Genomic DNA, 13,046 nt, shown 5'->3' on the forward strand with positions numbered 1-13,046 from the left:
ATATTTTATAGCTCAAATAATATTTATTGATATTAAAAACGAAACTCAATGTATCGCTCGAGCCACACACTAGTTACATATAATAAGAAAGATAACTACATAATATTATTAAAACATAAGTAAGTTAAAAAACCTTTTTAAATTCACTATTATCAGACCCCCCCCCCCCATATTTTGTATGTCTACACCAATAATAAAGTACGAAAGTTGTAATTGTTAAAATAAACTTTAAATGCATATTTATGCAAGTTAATTAACAACCAACATGAACGCATATTTTTTAAGTAAATAATTTATTATTATAAAAACACTATAGGTTAGCTCTGATACCAAGTTAGAATGTGTAATGTCAAAATTTTCCATTGATTTAAGGGGTTCCATTGTTCAACACACATTATATTTAACTATTTGCATATTTACATTGAAACCTAACCTAAAATGGGTAAGATAATATGTACACACTATTAACACATGTCTCTAAGAAGTCTTTACATATTCTTTATTTATTGCGCATAATATTATTGCAATAATGTAAAATATCAATAATGACATTACATGTTAGTCAGTAAATTAATAATGTTGTACATACATATCTACCAGATACGCACATTTACTGTTCTGCTTAACTATTAAGTTTGTAATTATAAACTGATCAACTTGCATAAAAAGACACGCTCAAATTTATTGAACCTTTAGAAGGGTAGTGCAAAACTTGTGATCTTGACAATGGTCTTACATGTTGAAACTCGTGGTTTTAGTGACAAAACCACCAAGGAACTTTCATTTTATACGTATGTTGCGTGTGAATTACCTTAAACTGTACTGTATTATGTACTTTATTATATTGCGTAAACTTTAAGGTGGATTTTGGGAGACCTAATGTTAAGCTGCTTGTAATGAATGTTTTTTTTTTTTATCCGTATTCATGTGAATGATTTTCACCCAAAAAAATCACGATTGTTTTCATGTTAGTGCAACATAATTATTTGAGCCAAGTGCATTCAAATTAAAGACAGATGTTAGAACGTGAATGATATGTGGCCAATGTGGATATCCAAGAAACTGTTGATCAATCCTTGTTGTAGCTAGTGAATTAGGATCATAACCAAGATCATCATCATGGTGATTCTACCTTGAATCGATAGGTGGGATAGAATTAAATCGACAAAAAATCAAACCGTAGGACCGTACAATACAATAACAATTAAAAATTTGGTTCTAAAACATTACTAGCTAAATGAATATATAACATATGCTACTCCCCTCATGTTTGTTCTTTTCACTTACTATTTATAGAGTCAAACTTATAATACTTTGATCATTTATTTGTACTTATATATACTAAAACATTGTGCGAGTATTTGTTGGTCGTTTCAATCTATGGTGTCCAATTATCAATATTCATAAGTTACAATTGTTCGTGCGCCATTAAAAATCTATACAATTGGTTATATATATGTGCATCAGAAACCGCTTAAAATGCATGTGAATAGGATAAAAATAAATAAAAATGGTGGGAGTACATGTTTTTATTTTCACGTTATGATCATGATAATAATGTACATTATTAATAAACATAATACTGCTAATACAAACTTATGACAGTATTCAAAGTATTCTTATGCGCCCGTTGTTTAAGTTGAAAACAGGATTGAGTTAATTTTATTAGGAAATAAATACGATTGTATTATCCTGATTGATTATGTTTTAATTATGTTCATACCTACTATTATTTCGTACAATCCTATGTGATTTTGCACACAATTGATAATGATGTAGACGAGATTTGATTATAGGTCTTGAACACGAACTCTAAAACTTTAACCAATTAAACTAATTGACATCCACATAGGCTCATATGTTGTATTACATAACACTAGCTAATATAAATTTCAATTAGGTAATCAACTACTCCATGTTCTACATACAAAGTTACTTTTATTAACATAAACTTCCTCTATTATTTTTTTTACTTGACTTGTTTATTTTATAACGTTTGCCAATGTAAAACTTTAACGATCAATAACTTTAATTCTTCTTAAGTAAAAATTATAAAAGTTATATATTATGATATTACTTATTGAGACGATTTTAAAAAGACTCATAAATATGTTTTTCTTTACATATTATTCACAAAAAACGGTCAAAGAAGAGATGGTGAATAATATAAAAGTCAAAACAGGTCAAGTAAAAAAGAACAAATGAAATAATTACTTATATTTAAATCAACGCAGTGCATTAAATATTAAATTTAAGCATTTGACCATATCAATTATTACGAAACAAAAGAAATAAACTTTTTCATCAAAAATAAGAAGAGGGACATAAGGTGGCCACACACCTTACCATACCACAAGCCATCTCAATCCATTGTCCTATAATCACAACTGACATCACACCTGACCTTCCCTATAAATAACCCCACCCAAAATTCACTTCATTTCTACACCCATTTTTATTTTATTTATCTCACAAAAACCAATTCATCCAAAAATAAAAAACCTTCTTAATAATATTTTCAAGCTTTATTAATTAGAGAAACAATCAATCATGTGTGGAGGTGCTGTAATCTCCGACTTCATTCCGGCAGGCAGATCTCATCGTCTGAATTCCGATTATCTATGGCCTGAATTAAAAAAGGGTGTTAGCGGCTATTCTAAGCCTTTGAGATCTGAAACTGTTAATGTTGTTGATGAAGATGATGATGCTATTGCTGATCAAGCTTTTGAGGCTGATTTTCTTGAGTTTAAAGATGAATCTGATGATGATGTTTCTATCATTCCTGACTTTAAACCCTTCTCTTTTGGCCTTTTTAAGCCCAAATCTTCTAATGGTATGCTCCTTTTTACCCTTTTCCCTTTTTTATATTTATTTATTTTTTTTAGAGTTTTTATGTTTATGTTCTGGTTAGAAATTTATCTGGGTTGCTGAATTTTTGTGGGAAGTGCTGATGATTATTTTGATTGATTAAAAAGATACGAAATTTTGGGTTCTTGAAGTTTTAATTTCAGTTTAATTCATGGTAGGTGAGGTGGGTAGTAATTTTTTTTTTTTTTTGGTTATCATTTCTTATAATTTACAGCTTTGTAATTGCTTGATTGTTTGCTCGAAATTTGTGGGTTTTTTTGGGTGGGTTGGTGGGTTTAGTTTACAATTTGTATTTTTGCTTAATTGGTTGCTTGAAATTTGGTTGTTTAACATGTGATTATGTTTGCTAATTTCCTTAATCATAATAATAACTGTGATTAATAATTTGGGAATTTATATAATTATTCACGACATTTGTTCATGATTATATTTATTTAGTATCCTTTCTTATAATTTACAACTTTGAAATTACTTGATTGTTTGCTTGAACTTTGTGGGTTTTTAGGTGGGTTGGTGCGTTTAGTTTATTATTTGTATTTGCTTAATTGGTTGCTTGAAATTTGGTTGTTTAATATTTGATTATGTTTTACCAATTTCCTTAGTTATTAATAATTTGGGAATCTCTATAATTATTTATGATATTTTCATGATATATACAGTATATTTTTTGCTTAATAAAGGAGTAATCTTTGTTGAACTTGGTTCAATTTGACTGATGAATTGTTTTTTTTTGGTTGATGTCAATTTATGGATTGGTTGATTTTTTTGGCCTCTTTGTCTGCGTGTTGTAGAGGAACATTTGTAGAGTGAAATTTTTTTCCATTTTGTTGTGTATCAAATTTGGGAAGATGAACTAAATTAACAAGATTAAAAATTATATGGTGAAAATGATTTTGCAAGAGCATAGATAACATGAATTCATAGAATTGATGATGGAAAAAGTATTTTTGTGGACAATTCTTCCTCGAGATAAATTTTTGGTTTATGTAGTTGATCCCATCCTTTCGGAAATTCGGGATTAAGGCTTTGTTATTGTTGTTGGTGTTGTCGAATTCCTGCACGGCTCTTATTTTCTCGTTTGGGTAGATTTGATGAATTTGAAGTGATCAGCTGTTAATAAAATTTCATACTTGTCAAATTTCAACAGGACTTTTTTTACCATGTGACTGATTAATGTCATCTTTCTGAACTTTCTAGGAAATTTTGGTCTGACTAATATGTTTTCAGATTTACTGTTACTGCGAGTTTGTTTAATCTTGTTTCACCCGGAAAATTGCTGGCTTGTGCATTTGCTTATTATGTCATTCTTCTGATGTTTGAAGGACTGAAGCCTGTGGAGTTCAATAGCCAGGCTGAGAAAACCGCCAAGAGAAAGAGAAAGAACCAGTATCGTGGTATCCGACAACGCCCATGGGGCAAATGGGCTGCTGAGATCCGTGACCCAAGGAAGGGTGTTCGAGTTTGGCTCGGAACATTCAACACTGCTGAAGAAGCTGCTAGAGCATATGATGCTGAGGCACGCAGGATCCGTGGTGAGAAAGCCAAGGTGAATTTCCCTGAGGAAACCCCAGTATCAGCTGCTGCTCCTAGGCGCACTGTTAAAGCTCGCTCCCAGAAACCCGCTGCTAAGACTGCCTCACCTACACCACAGAACATGAACCAGAGATTCAATATTATGAACAATGCTCAGAATGAGTATTACAATAATTTTGCTCTTGTGGAGGAGAAGCCGCAAGTTAATCATTTTGAGTACTCGAACCCAATGCCTGCTCTGGGAGAGGTAGCAGTTAACCCCTTTAACTCCCTTTCTGGGGGTAGTGATCTGTTTTTCAATTCAGATGAAGGTAGTAACTCCTTTGATTGTTCTGACTTCAATTGGGGAGAGAACGGCCCGAAAACCCCAGAGATATCTTCATTCTTTTCAGCTGCACTCGAAAGTGATGACAGCGGAAATGCAACAAAGAAGATGAAATCGACATCAGGAGATGCTGTACCTGTTGAGGAGAACAGCGGAAAGAGCCTGTCTGAGGAGCTGTCTGATGTTGATCTCGAATCCCAGTTGAATTTCTTGGAGACGCCTTACCTTGATGAGAACTGGGCTATTGAAGCTTTTCTTGGAGGTGATGCATCTAATGGAGGTGTTAATCCAATGGAGCTGTGGAGCTTTGATGACTTCCCCGGAGGAGTCTTCTAAGCTAAGGGTGCGCTTAGCAGACCTTATGTAAATAAAACATGTTAGTTACCACCTCTGGTCAGTTAGTCTTTGTATCGCCAAATCATTCAGAAACAAACTTTGGATTTCGAGTTTAATTTTTAATCTAGAGGTGGTGATTAGAATCTGTTTTTGTCCAATTTTCAGGAGTGTCTGTTCGCGAGGTGACTTTTAAATATGAGATTGCGTAGTGGTCTTATTGGGCAGTTGCAGTTATATGGGAGTACATAGGTAAATTTAGGTTCGTTCTTGCATTTGAGACTCTTTAAGTTTCAGAATATGTACTTGCTATGTTTATCCCGACTTCATGAAAGCTGAACCTCTGCTTTCAGTCTGTTATTGCACCTCTAATTATGGTTTGTTGCTTTATTTCTAATGCGTCTGCCATTAGGACAAGCTTCAATGAATGGTCATGTATTTTGGTTGGCTAAGCCGACATTTTATTGAGTCCTTCAGAAATGGCTCGAAGGGTAGAGTTTGTAGTGAAAGACTTTGCCCGATTTTCCCTTGCATTAGATTGCGTACTTTCATAACATGGCAAGCTATCTTCCTAGTGCCTTGGGCATAGATTGCTTACTAGTTTGGGTGTGAGAATTTAGGTAGTAAGTAGTTGGACAAACGCAACATTGTCTATTTGATCAGGGTATCCTATCTTTGCTATGTTTAAATGTTTGATTAGCTAACTTTGATAGAGCCTTAAGCATAATTGATAGGTTTAAATCCCCCTAAAGTGGAAGGCTTAATATTAGCATCTAGTGTTTTCTTGACACAATCGATAGGTTTAGTTCCTTGAAATGGAAGGCTTAAAATGCATTTGACGGATGATATCCCTTACTCCATACCTTAAAATGTTTCAACATCTCTCGTGTTTTCAATCGAAGCTTGTATTTACGGAGTATTAGGAGTAGCAAACTAGCAAAAATCCCGAGATACCCTTGTGATATGCCAAAAATGAAATTGGGTCCTTTAATCTTATCTTAAAAATGAATTAATCATCCTTTCGTTAAGGTAAAACAAAGATTAATCGAAGTAAGATTTTCCTTGAGTCGTATTAGCAAATACTCAGAACCACATTGCTGTAGTATAGTTGTCAAGACGTACAAATAATGAAATCATTATTTGAAGCGTTACTAATTTAAGAACACGTTAGTTCCTGGGAAATTGTTGGGGTAAAATAGCACAACTCTCTCAAACTTTGAGCTGCAAGTTGCTACTAAAATGTTCTAGTACTATTTAGTAATATTATAAAACGTAACGCTTAAATAATTTAGCAAGTTGCAATATTTTCAATTGTCACGTCTTTGATATAAATAGAATATGTTAGGGCCCCCATTTTTGTCTCCATTTTGCTAGTGGACGTATGTTTATCGCCCCATTTTGAAGGGTGTTATTTTAGCTTTACTTGGTTTGGCTTCATTAGCATTGAGCTATAGGCCGGAGAATTCACCTCTTTATTCTTTAGGGTATGAGTTATGGACTTATGGCCAATATACTTGCCATTCTTCACGTGAAAGGCCATGGTTGCGACGTCGGTGCCGCTGAACGACTTTTGCTGCGGCGTTGCGCAGACGTTCTATATTGGAAAACTTCCAATTAAGTTCCTTGTGTTTCTAGGGATAAGGGATGGGAGTGACTTAAATTTTTAGTGTTACATTTGGTCATTTATGAGATGGTGTAATGTTGTACTTTATAGGGATGATGGACTGATACATAATAAATTTTAGATTTTAGTAATGTATCAAGTGCATTCTAGAGTCGCTTTGATGGCTGAAAGCGTCACTCATAATTTAGAGATTGGGGGTCCGTTTCTTATTTATTTAATTTTATATGCGTACTATTTGTTGATTTTTATTATAGCTGTTACATAATGAGTGACGTAGATGTATATTTTAAAACCATTTACCTATTAAAGGGATGATCTCATGGTGTATTTTAAAAGTACGTACCTAGACGTGTCAATTGAAAGAGGTTCGCCTCTCTGCTTGTCTTTATTACACTATTTTGTTTAAAATTATGAAATGTGACTTGAAAAGAGAGGCAACTTAAACACACCCTCATGTAAAACAAAAGAGCGCTACAAGAATTTAGCTCATTAGCAAATTAAAATAGCAAATCAAGCAAATGCCTACATACAGAGTACATTTAAGGTCGTAAAGTATTTAAAAACAACCGTATAATGGTTTCTAATAGTAGAATTTTGTTGTGATTAAACCAAAATCTTGCTCTAAAGGTGAAAACCTCATTGCTAAATACATGGGGATTTAGCTTTTTTCCAAAGTATTTCCATTATTATTGAATCATAGAAGCTGATAAGATAAAGTACAGTACTAATATATGTAGTACATACGTGATAGTTCAACTATTGAAATAAATAATGTGATTCTATTATTTAATTTTTTTTTCTAGATCAAGAGAGTACTTAATGATTAATGGCCATTTAGAGTTTTGTGTAGTTGTTGAAATAGTAAATACATATTAATCATCGGTCTAAAATAAGTAAATTGCTTATGATGACAGTAACCTTTCTATATTGATTTGAGAGGACCTCATTGATTTGTTGTGTGCGCGACTACCTTATTTTAGGTACTTTGTTTAGGTATACTTAGAAATGCTATCATTTGATGAGATCAAGAAATAGTACTATCAAATTATTTGTAATGATTTAACTTAAAATATGAGTAGAAAATATCAAATCGTTGTAAATTATTTAAAACAGTGATAGTATACAAGTTTGAGAGACTAGTTAAATATGAAATATTTAATCCCAATTGAAGATATATGCACGTTGATATTTTGATCTATATGGAAAGTATATATTTATGGCGGTACTTTGATGTCGTTTTAATTATAGCCGTGTAGAAGATGGTTGTGGTGATTGAGATGTGCAAAACTCAAAGATTTCGGAATTGATTCATAAAATTCCCCACTTAGTCAACATTGTTGTAGATTCTTGGTCATTGTATGTTTGTATAATCTTATGTGTCAATACTACTTTAGTTATGTCTTTGACTTGAGGGGATTAGTGGACCCTATTGTCATAATTTTAATAAAGAATAAATCTACCATTTAAAGTCACAATATGTCTCGATATTTCACCTTAAAATAAATAAATTATTAAATTACTCTATCTCATAAGGGAGATAAGACCATAACAATGGAATCAAGACATCTGGCTATCAGGAATAAGGACACTCTTCTTTTGGTCATTTCATGATAGATTATAAAGCTTTAATAATAATGGCGGTGGTTTACTAATTACTGTCTTAACTTATTTAACTTATATAAAATTATGAAGTAACGTAAAATGTTATCTCCAACTGTACTACTATGTTCTATCCACGCTGAACAACGAACTTTACATTTTTCAAATTATTATAGTCCAAGTGGACTATTTTTAAAGTATTTATTTTATCATGGGACCTTGACTCGGCTATAAACATCAAAACATTATGGAGGTTTTATTAAGGTAATGATAAGAGAGTCTATATTTGTTTAGCGTTTACACCCATCCCATCATCCTCATTCTTCACTAGTCACTAGTAAGATCCGAATCCCAAACTTATAGAATCTTAGGTAAAACCTTATCAAATGAATTTGAAATACTATTTGACTGACAAACCATTTATATTTCGTATCAGTTTTTTAATATAATTTACTCGAATAGAATTAATAGCGTTTGACATGACAAATAACACACATTAACTTCAATACAAATCTTAAGAATAATTTTAAGTTGTTTATTTCATATCTTGTTAGGGTTGGTGAGTGCACAACGAAAGCAAACTAAAGATGTGGAGATTGATAAAAATAATTAGGAGAAAGATAAAGGCAAGACAAGTAGTGAAGAAATGGACACACAATATTTAACGTGGGAAAAATTATCAAAAAATCCATGAACGACGAACACCACAATAATCTTATATGAAAAATAAGAGATTACAAGAACCCTTGAAAGGGTGATTAGTACAAGCAAACTCTCAATATTGAAACTGTCAAAGGAGTATTACAAATAGAGAATAGTGGATTCGTGGAGAAGGTAAATAGGTAAAGAATTATAAGGAGGTGAGATAAGTAGAAAGACTTGTGTATAGGTATGACTTCTTGTGTGTGTATGTGGTATGTATGTTGATTGAATGCCCATGTCCTATATTCATAGTTGTAGATGGAGCTTAGAAGAAATGACCGAAAACTTCCAGAACTTCCTTCATTACTCTTGTATCCATAATATTCTAAAACTTCTAGAGAAAATATGGGCAAAGACTATCCGCTTGATTTTTCCGAAAACATCTAGAATATGCATAAATACTCCACTAAAATAACGGGCTTGTAAAATTTGGAATACACCCAACAATGTAGATTAACTATTGCCCTCTTGTCTAAATAAAGTTTTATTTAGAAAAATACATGATCTCTCCCAAGCATTTTGTAGTTAGTGGGACTCGAACTTGTAACCTCAAAGTCACAAACTGAGTTCCCAACTAACTTCACCAAGCTTTGCTTGGTAATAAATGATCTTATTAATAAGTTAAAACTAGATGAAACCCGTGCGATGCACGGTTTGTTTGTATTTTTTTCAAATAAAATATTTTACTAAATATATATTTATCTAATAAACTTTGTAATATTCGCTTGCTTACTACTTGAATTTTTTTTATTGTAAAATGAATTATTAACTTTGTTTCTCATATTTAGATAAAATTCGTAATTTAAAAGATAATATTTTATTTCACAAAGTTTCATATGTAGCTGGTCACACCGTGTGGTCGGGATTACTTGGTCAGGAATTCCTTGGTTGGTCAAGGGTTACTCAATCGATCATGGATTACTCGGTCAGTGTTTGGGTGTGTCTCAGCCGGCCACACGATATGGCCAGCCACACAAAAAACGCGCTGATTTTATTTTTATAATTAATATAAAATTTTTGATCTAAAATAAATTGCAATTCTTTTTTTTCATGGGCTAAAATATAATATTTTCCTATGTGATGCTCTAAAATTAAACTTACGTGGCATAATCCTATTGTAGCGTTTTAAAATTATTAATCCTACATGGCGCTTTTTTATTATAATCCTATGTAGCGCTTTAAAAAAACTAATCTTACGTGGCATAATCCGATTGTAGCGTTTTTAAAAATATTAATCCTAAGTGGCACTCTAATAATTTTTTAAAAATTAATATCCTACGTGGCGCTCTAAAAACTCGGGAAAAAACTCCCTTTTATGTATATACTAGTTTTGTGCCCGGGTGATGCCCAAATGGTTGATAAAATTTTAAGATAACATTTTTACTTGAATGTTATTTACGGTCAAATAATTCGTTCTAATAATGTAGGATATTTAGACATACTTTTTGTAGTTTTGTTTGTAAATAAATATCTATGTTATTATTGACTTAAAATTATTTTTATTAAACTTAAATTATTCTCACTGAACTGAAAGTATTTTTACCAAACTAAAATTATTTTTACTGATTCTCTAATTTTTTTTTAAAATAAATTAAATAACAATGCATTTTGTATGCGGCTAGCCACACCATCTAGCCGGACAAAGTAACCCTTATAAAACTGACCGAGTAACCCTTATAATACTAACTGAGTAACCTCTAACACTGACTAAGTAACCCCTATCTATAACACTGATTGAGTAACCACTATAACACTGACCAAGTAACCCCTATAGCACTAACGCAGTAACTCTTGTAATAGTTGGTAACACGGTTTGACCAGCTACGTATAAAAGTTTGTGATTAAATATATTATAAATGGATCTTATTTTACAGAATTTCTTAAAACGAATTTAATGATGGAAATAGAATTGAGTTATAGGATATTTAATAAAAGTTATGATTAATTTTGTATTATGAAATATTAGAATTATATCGATAATAAAACTTTATATAATAATTTTATCTTAAAAAACCTATCCAAACTTTGCTTACTTAGTATCATATGTGTCACAATAATACCTATTTATCTCCTACGTGGCGCGAAACTTGGCGAAAAAGTGGAATGTCAAGTGTCGCCGTCTCATGACCTGGCTGCGAGACCGACTTTAAATAATATATATATATATATATATCACGAAATAAAGAGTTGTGTAATTGACTCTATTGTCCATAAGTGAAATGGGCTTAAATCTTTCGGAAAGGTGGGCTTGAAATGGACACAAAATAAGATAATAGCCCAATTCTATAAAACTAACGCTGAGATTCAGCCTCTGGCTATATGTGCGACCCTACATTATCTCCAATTTTTTTTTTTTTTTTTTTTTTTTTTTTTTTTTTTTTTTTTTTTTTTTTTGAGGAACTACATATCTACATTATCTCATCTAATTTCACCATAAAAACTCAGAGTCAATTACTGTGACAAATGGGCTTGCTCATTTAGTCAGAATATGTAGTATAATGTATGTTATGTATTCGTGCTATTCCACAAAATATAGCCCGTATGAAATTGATGGTTACGTTTGCCAATATTATGCGGTTATGAAGGAAATACTTTGGGAGTAGGTAACATGAAAATATTTGTTTTGGGAGTGTGAATATTTTGATAAATAAGATTAGAATAATAGCTTCGGGATGGAATAAGCAAATATTTTGGTAAATGAGAATAGTTGCATTAAAAGCAGGTAAATACGAGAGGAAATTTACTATGAAATATCTAAGAATGAACTATATCATCATGAGTCTGATGTAAATGGTCTAATGTTGCAACATAATTTGCCGTGTGGTTAGCTTCTCTATAGATGTGACAAGAAAAAATCTTGGTGAATTGACTCAACAACTTTTTGACATCGTACATGAGGAGCTGGATTTTCCCACTAGATGAAAATTTTCTAATGAATGATAATGAAATCATATACACACAATATAACCCAAAATATGTGTGAAGTAATAAAGACCAGCAGCATGTATAGCTAGAGAATAATGATTGTATGCCTCAATTAGCTATAGTTTGGACTTTGAAATTTACTTTGTCTCAACTTTCTGCGCAAATCAAACTTCTACTTAAATTAATTAAACTTAATATATTATGGAATAAACTTATATACTAGCATAGCTTAGGTAGTGAATGAGCATCACGGCATCACCTGTCACAATTTGTAGGAAGTGAGCAATACTATTTGGTTAAATGTGCATTATCACCAGCTAAAATTTCTAGGGATTAAAGTATGTAATAATTATTCGTGTTGAATATGAAGTTGAATTTTCTATGAGAAATTTTACTTATTTAGAGAATTAGGTAAATAAGTTTTCTCATCTCGTGGGAAGTAAATGAAATCTAGCAAATAAATTCCCGACCTTGTAATTTCTAGAAAATCAAGAAGATTTGTTATACTTCCCAAGTATTTGGATGTTAATAAGAAAATAACCATTAGTCCATTAGCTAGGTTTTAATAATGATTTCAAGTGATTCAATCAATGCAAATCGAATGGCCGATCATACGCTTATAGGTTAACTTATTGAGTCAAATTAAGTTAAGAGCTTTTGGGTTAGTCTTACGATCGTACAAGAAGTATAAAATTGTGAATTTGTGACAGGTGCTGTTGCACATCTAATAGTATAGAAAGGATGAAACCCTCTTTAAAATGTCTGGGTTAAGTTGCATGCTTCTAAAGCAGCTTTATTGACAAATTCGCAATTCATTCTAGTAGTTGCCACTTTGTTCAATTCTTCATTTCACTTCCTTTTGATGTGTATGAGAGTGGGTTTTTGCCTTTGTTCTCCTCTGTCATTTCATGTACCAATTTTTTGAGGATAATGGCCAAATGTTTTGGGAGATGGGACTCAACAATGTGGCAACAACCACCACCTCGACTCCTATATTCCTTTCAACGTTTTTTTTCCGACTTTTGGGTAAATTATGTATGGAGTATAAAAAATACTTTAATTTTCCGATTTATTGTATAATTTCACTTAAGTGACACGTGGTTCAAATATTCTATTTTATCAACTTGGCATTAGAAT

General features: G+C 32.0%; 1 protein-coding gene across 2 annotated transcripts; it reads left to right on the top strand.

Annotated features, from left to right (window-relative positions):
- Window positions 1-2,434: 2,434 nt before the first annotated feature.
- LOC110688032 (ethylene-responsive transcription factor RAP2-12-like) lies at window positions 2,435-5,523 on the top strand. 2 transcript variants are annotated; one of them, XM_021864701.1, is made up of 3 exons: window positions 2,435-2,833; window positions 4,191-5,102; window positions 5,228-5,523. In XM_021864701.1, the coding sequence occupies exons 1-2, from the start codon at window positions 2,551-2,553 to the stop codon at window positions 5,060-5,062; spliced, it is 1,155 nt and encodes a 384-aa protein (XP_021720393.1). In that variant the 5' UTR covers window positions 2,435-2,550; the 3' UTR covers window positions 5,063-5,102; window positions 5,228-5,523. The 2 variants fall into 2 exon arrangements, with proteins under 2 accessions (XP_021720393.1, XP_021720392.1); XM_021864700.1 differs by having other exon boundaries at window positions 4,191-5,523.
- Window positions 5,524-13,046: the final 7,523 nt, after the last annotated feature.

This window comes from Chenopodium quinoa, unplaced genomic scaffold, assembly GCF_001683475.1.
Source record: "Chenopodium quinoa cultivar QQ74 unplaced genomic scaffold, ASM168347v1, whole genome shotgun sequence".
In the NCBI taxonomy this organism is placed as follows: domain Eukaryota; kingdom Viridiplantae; phylum Streptophyta; class Magnoliopsida; order Caryophyllales; family Amaranthaceae; genus Chenopodium; species Chenopodium quinoa.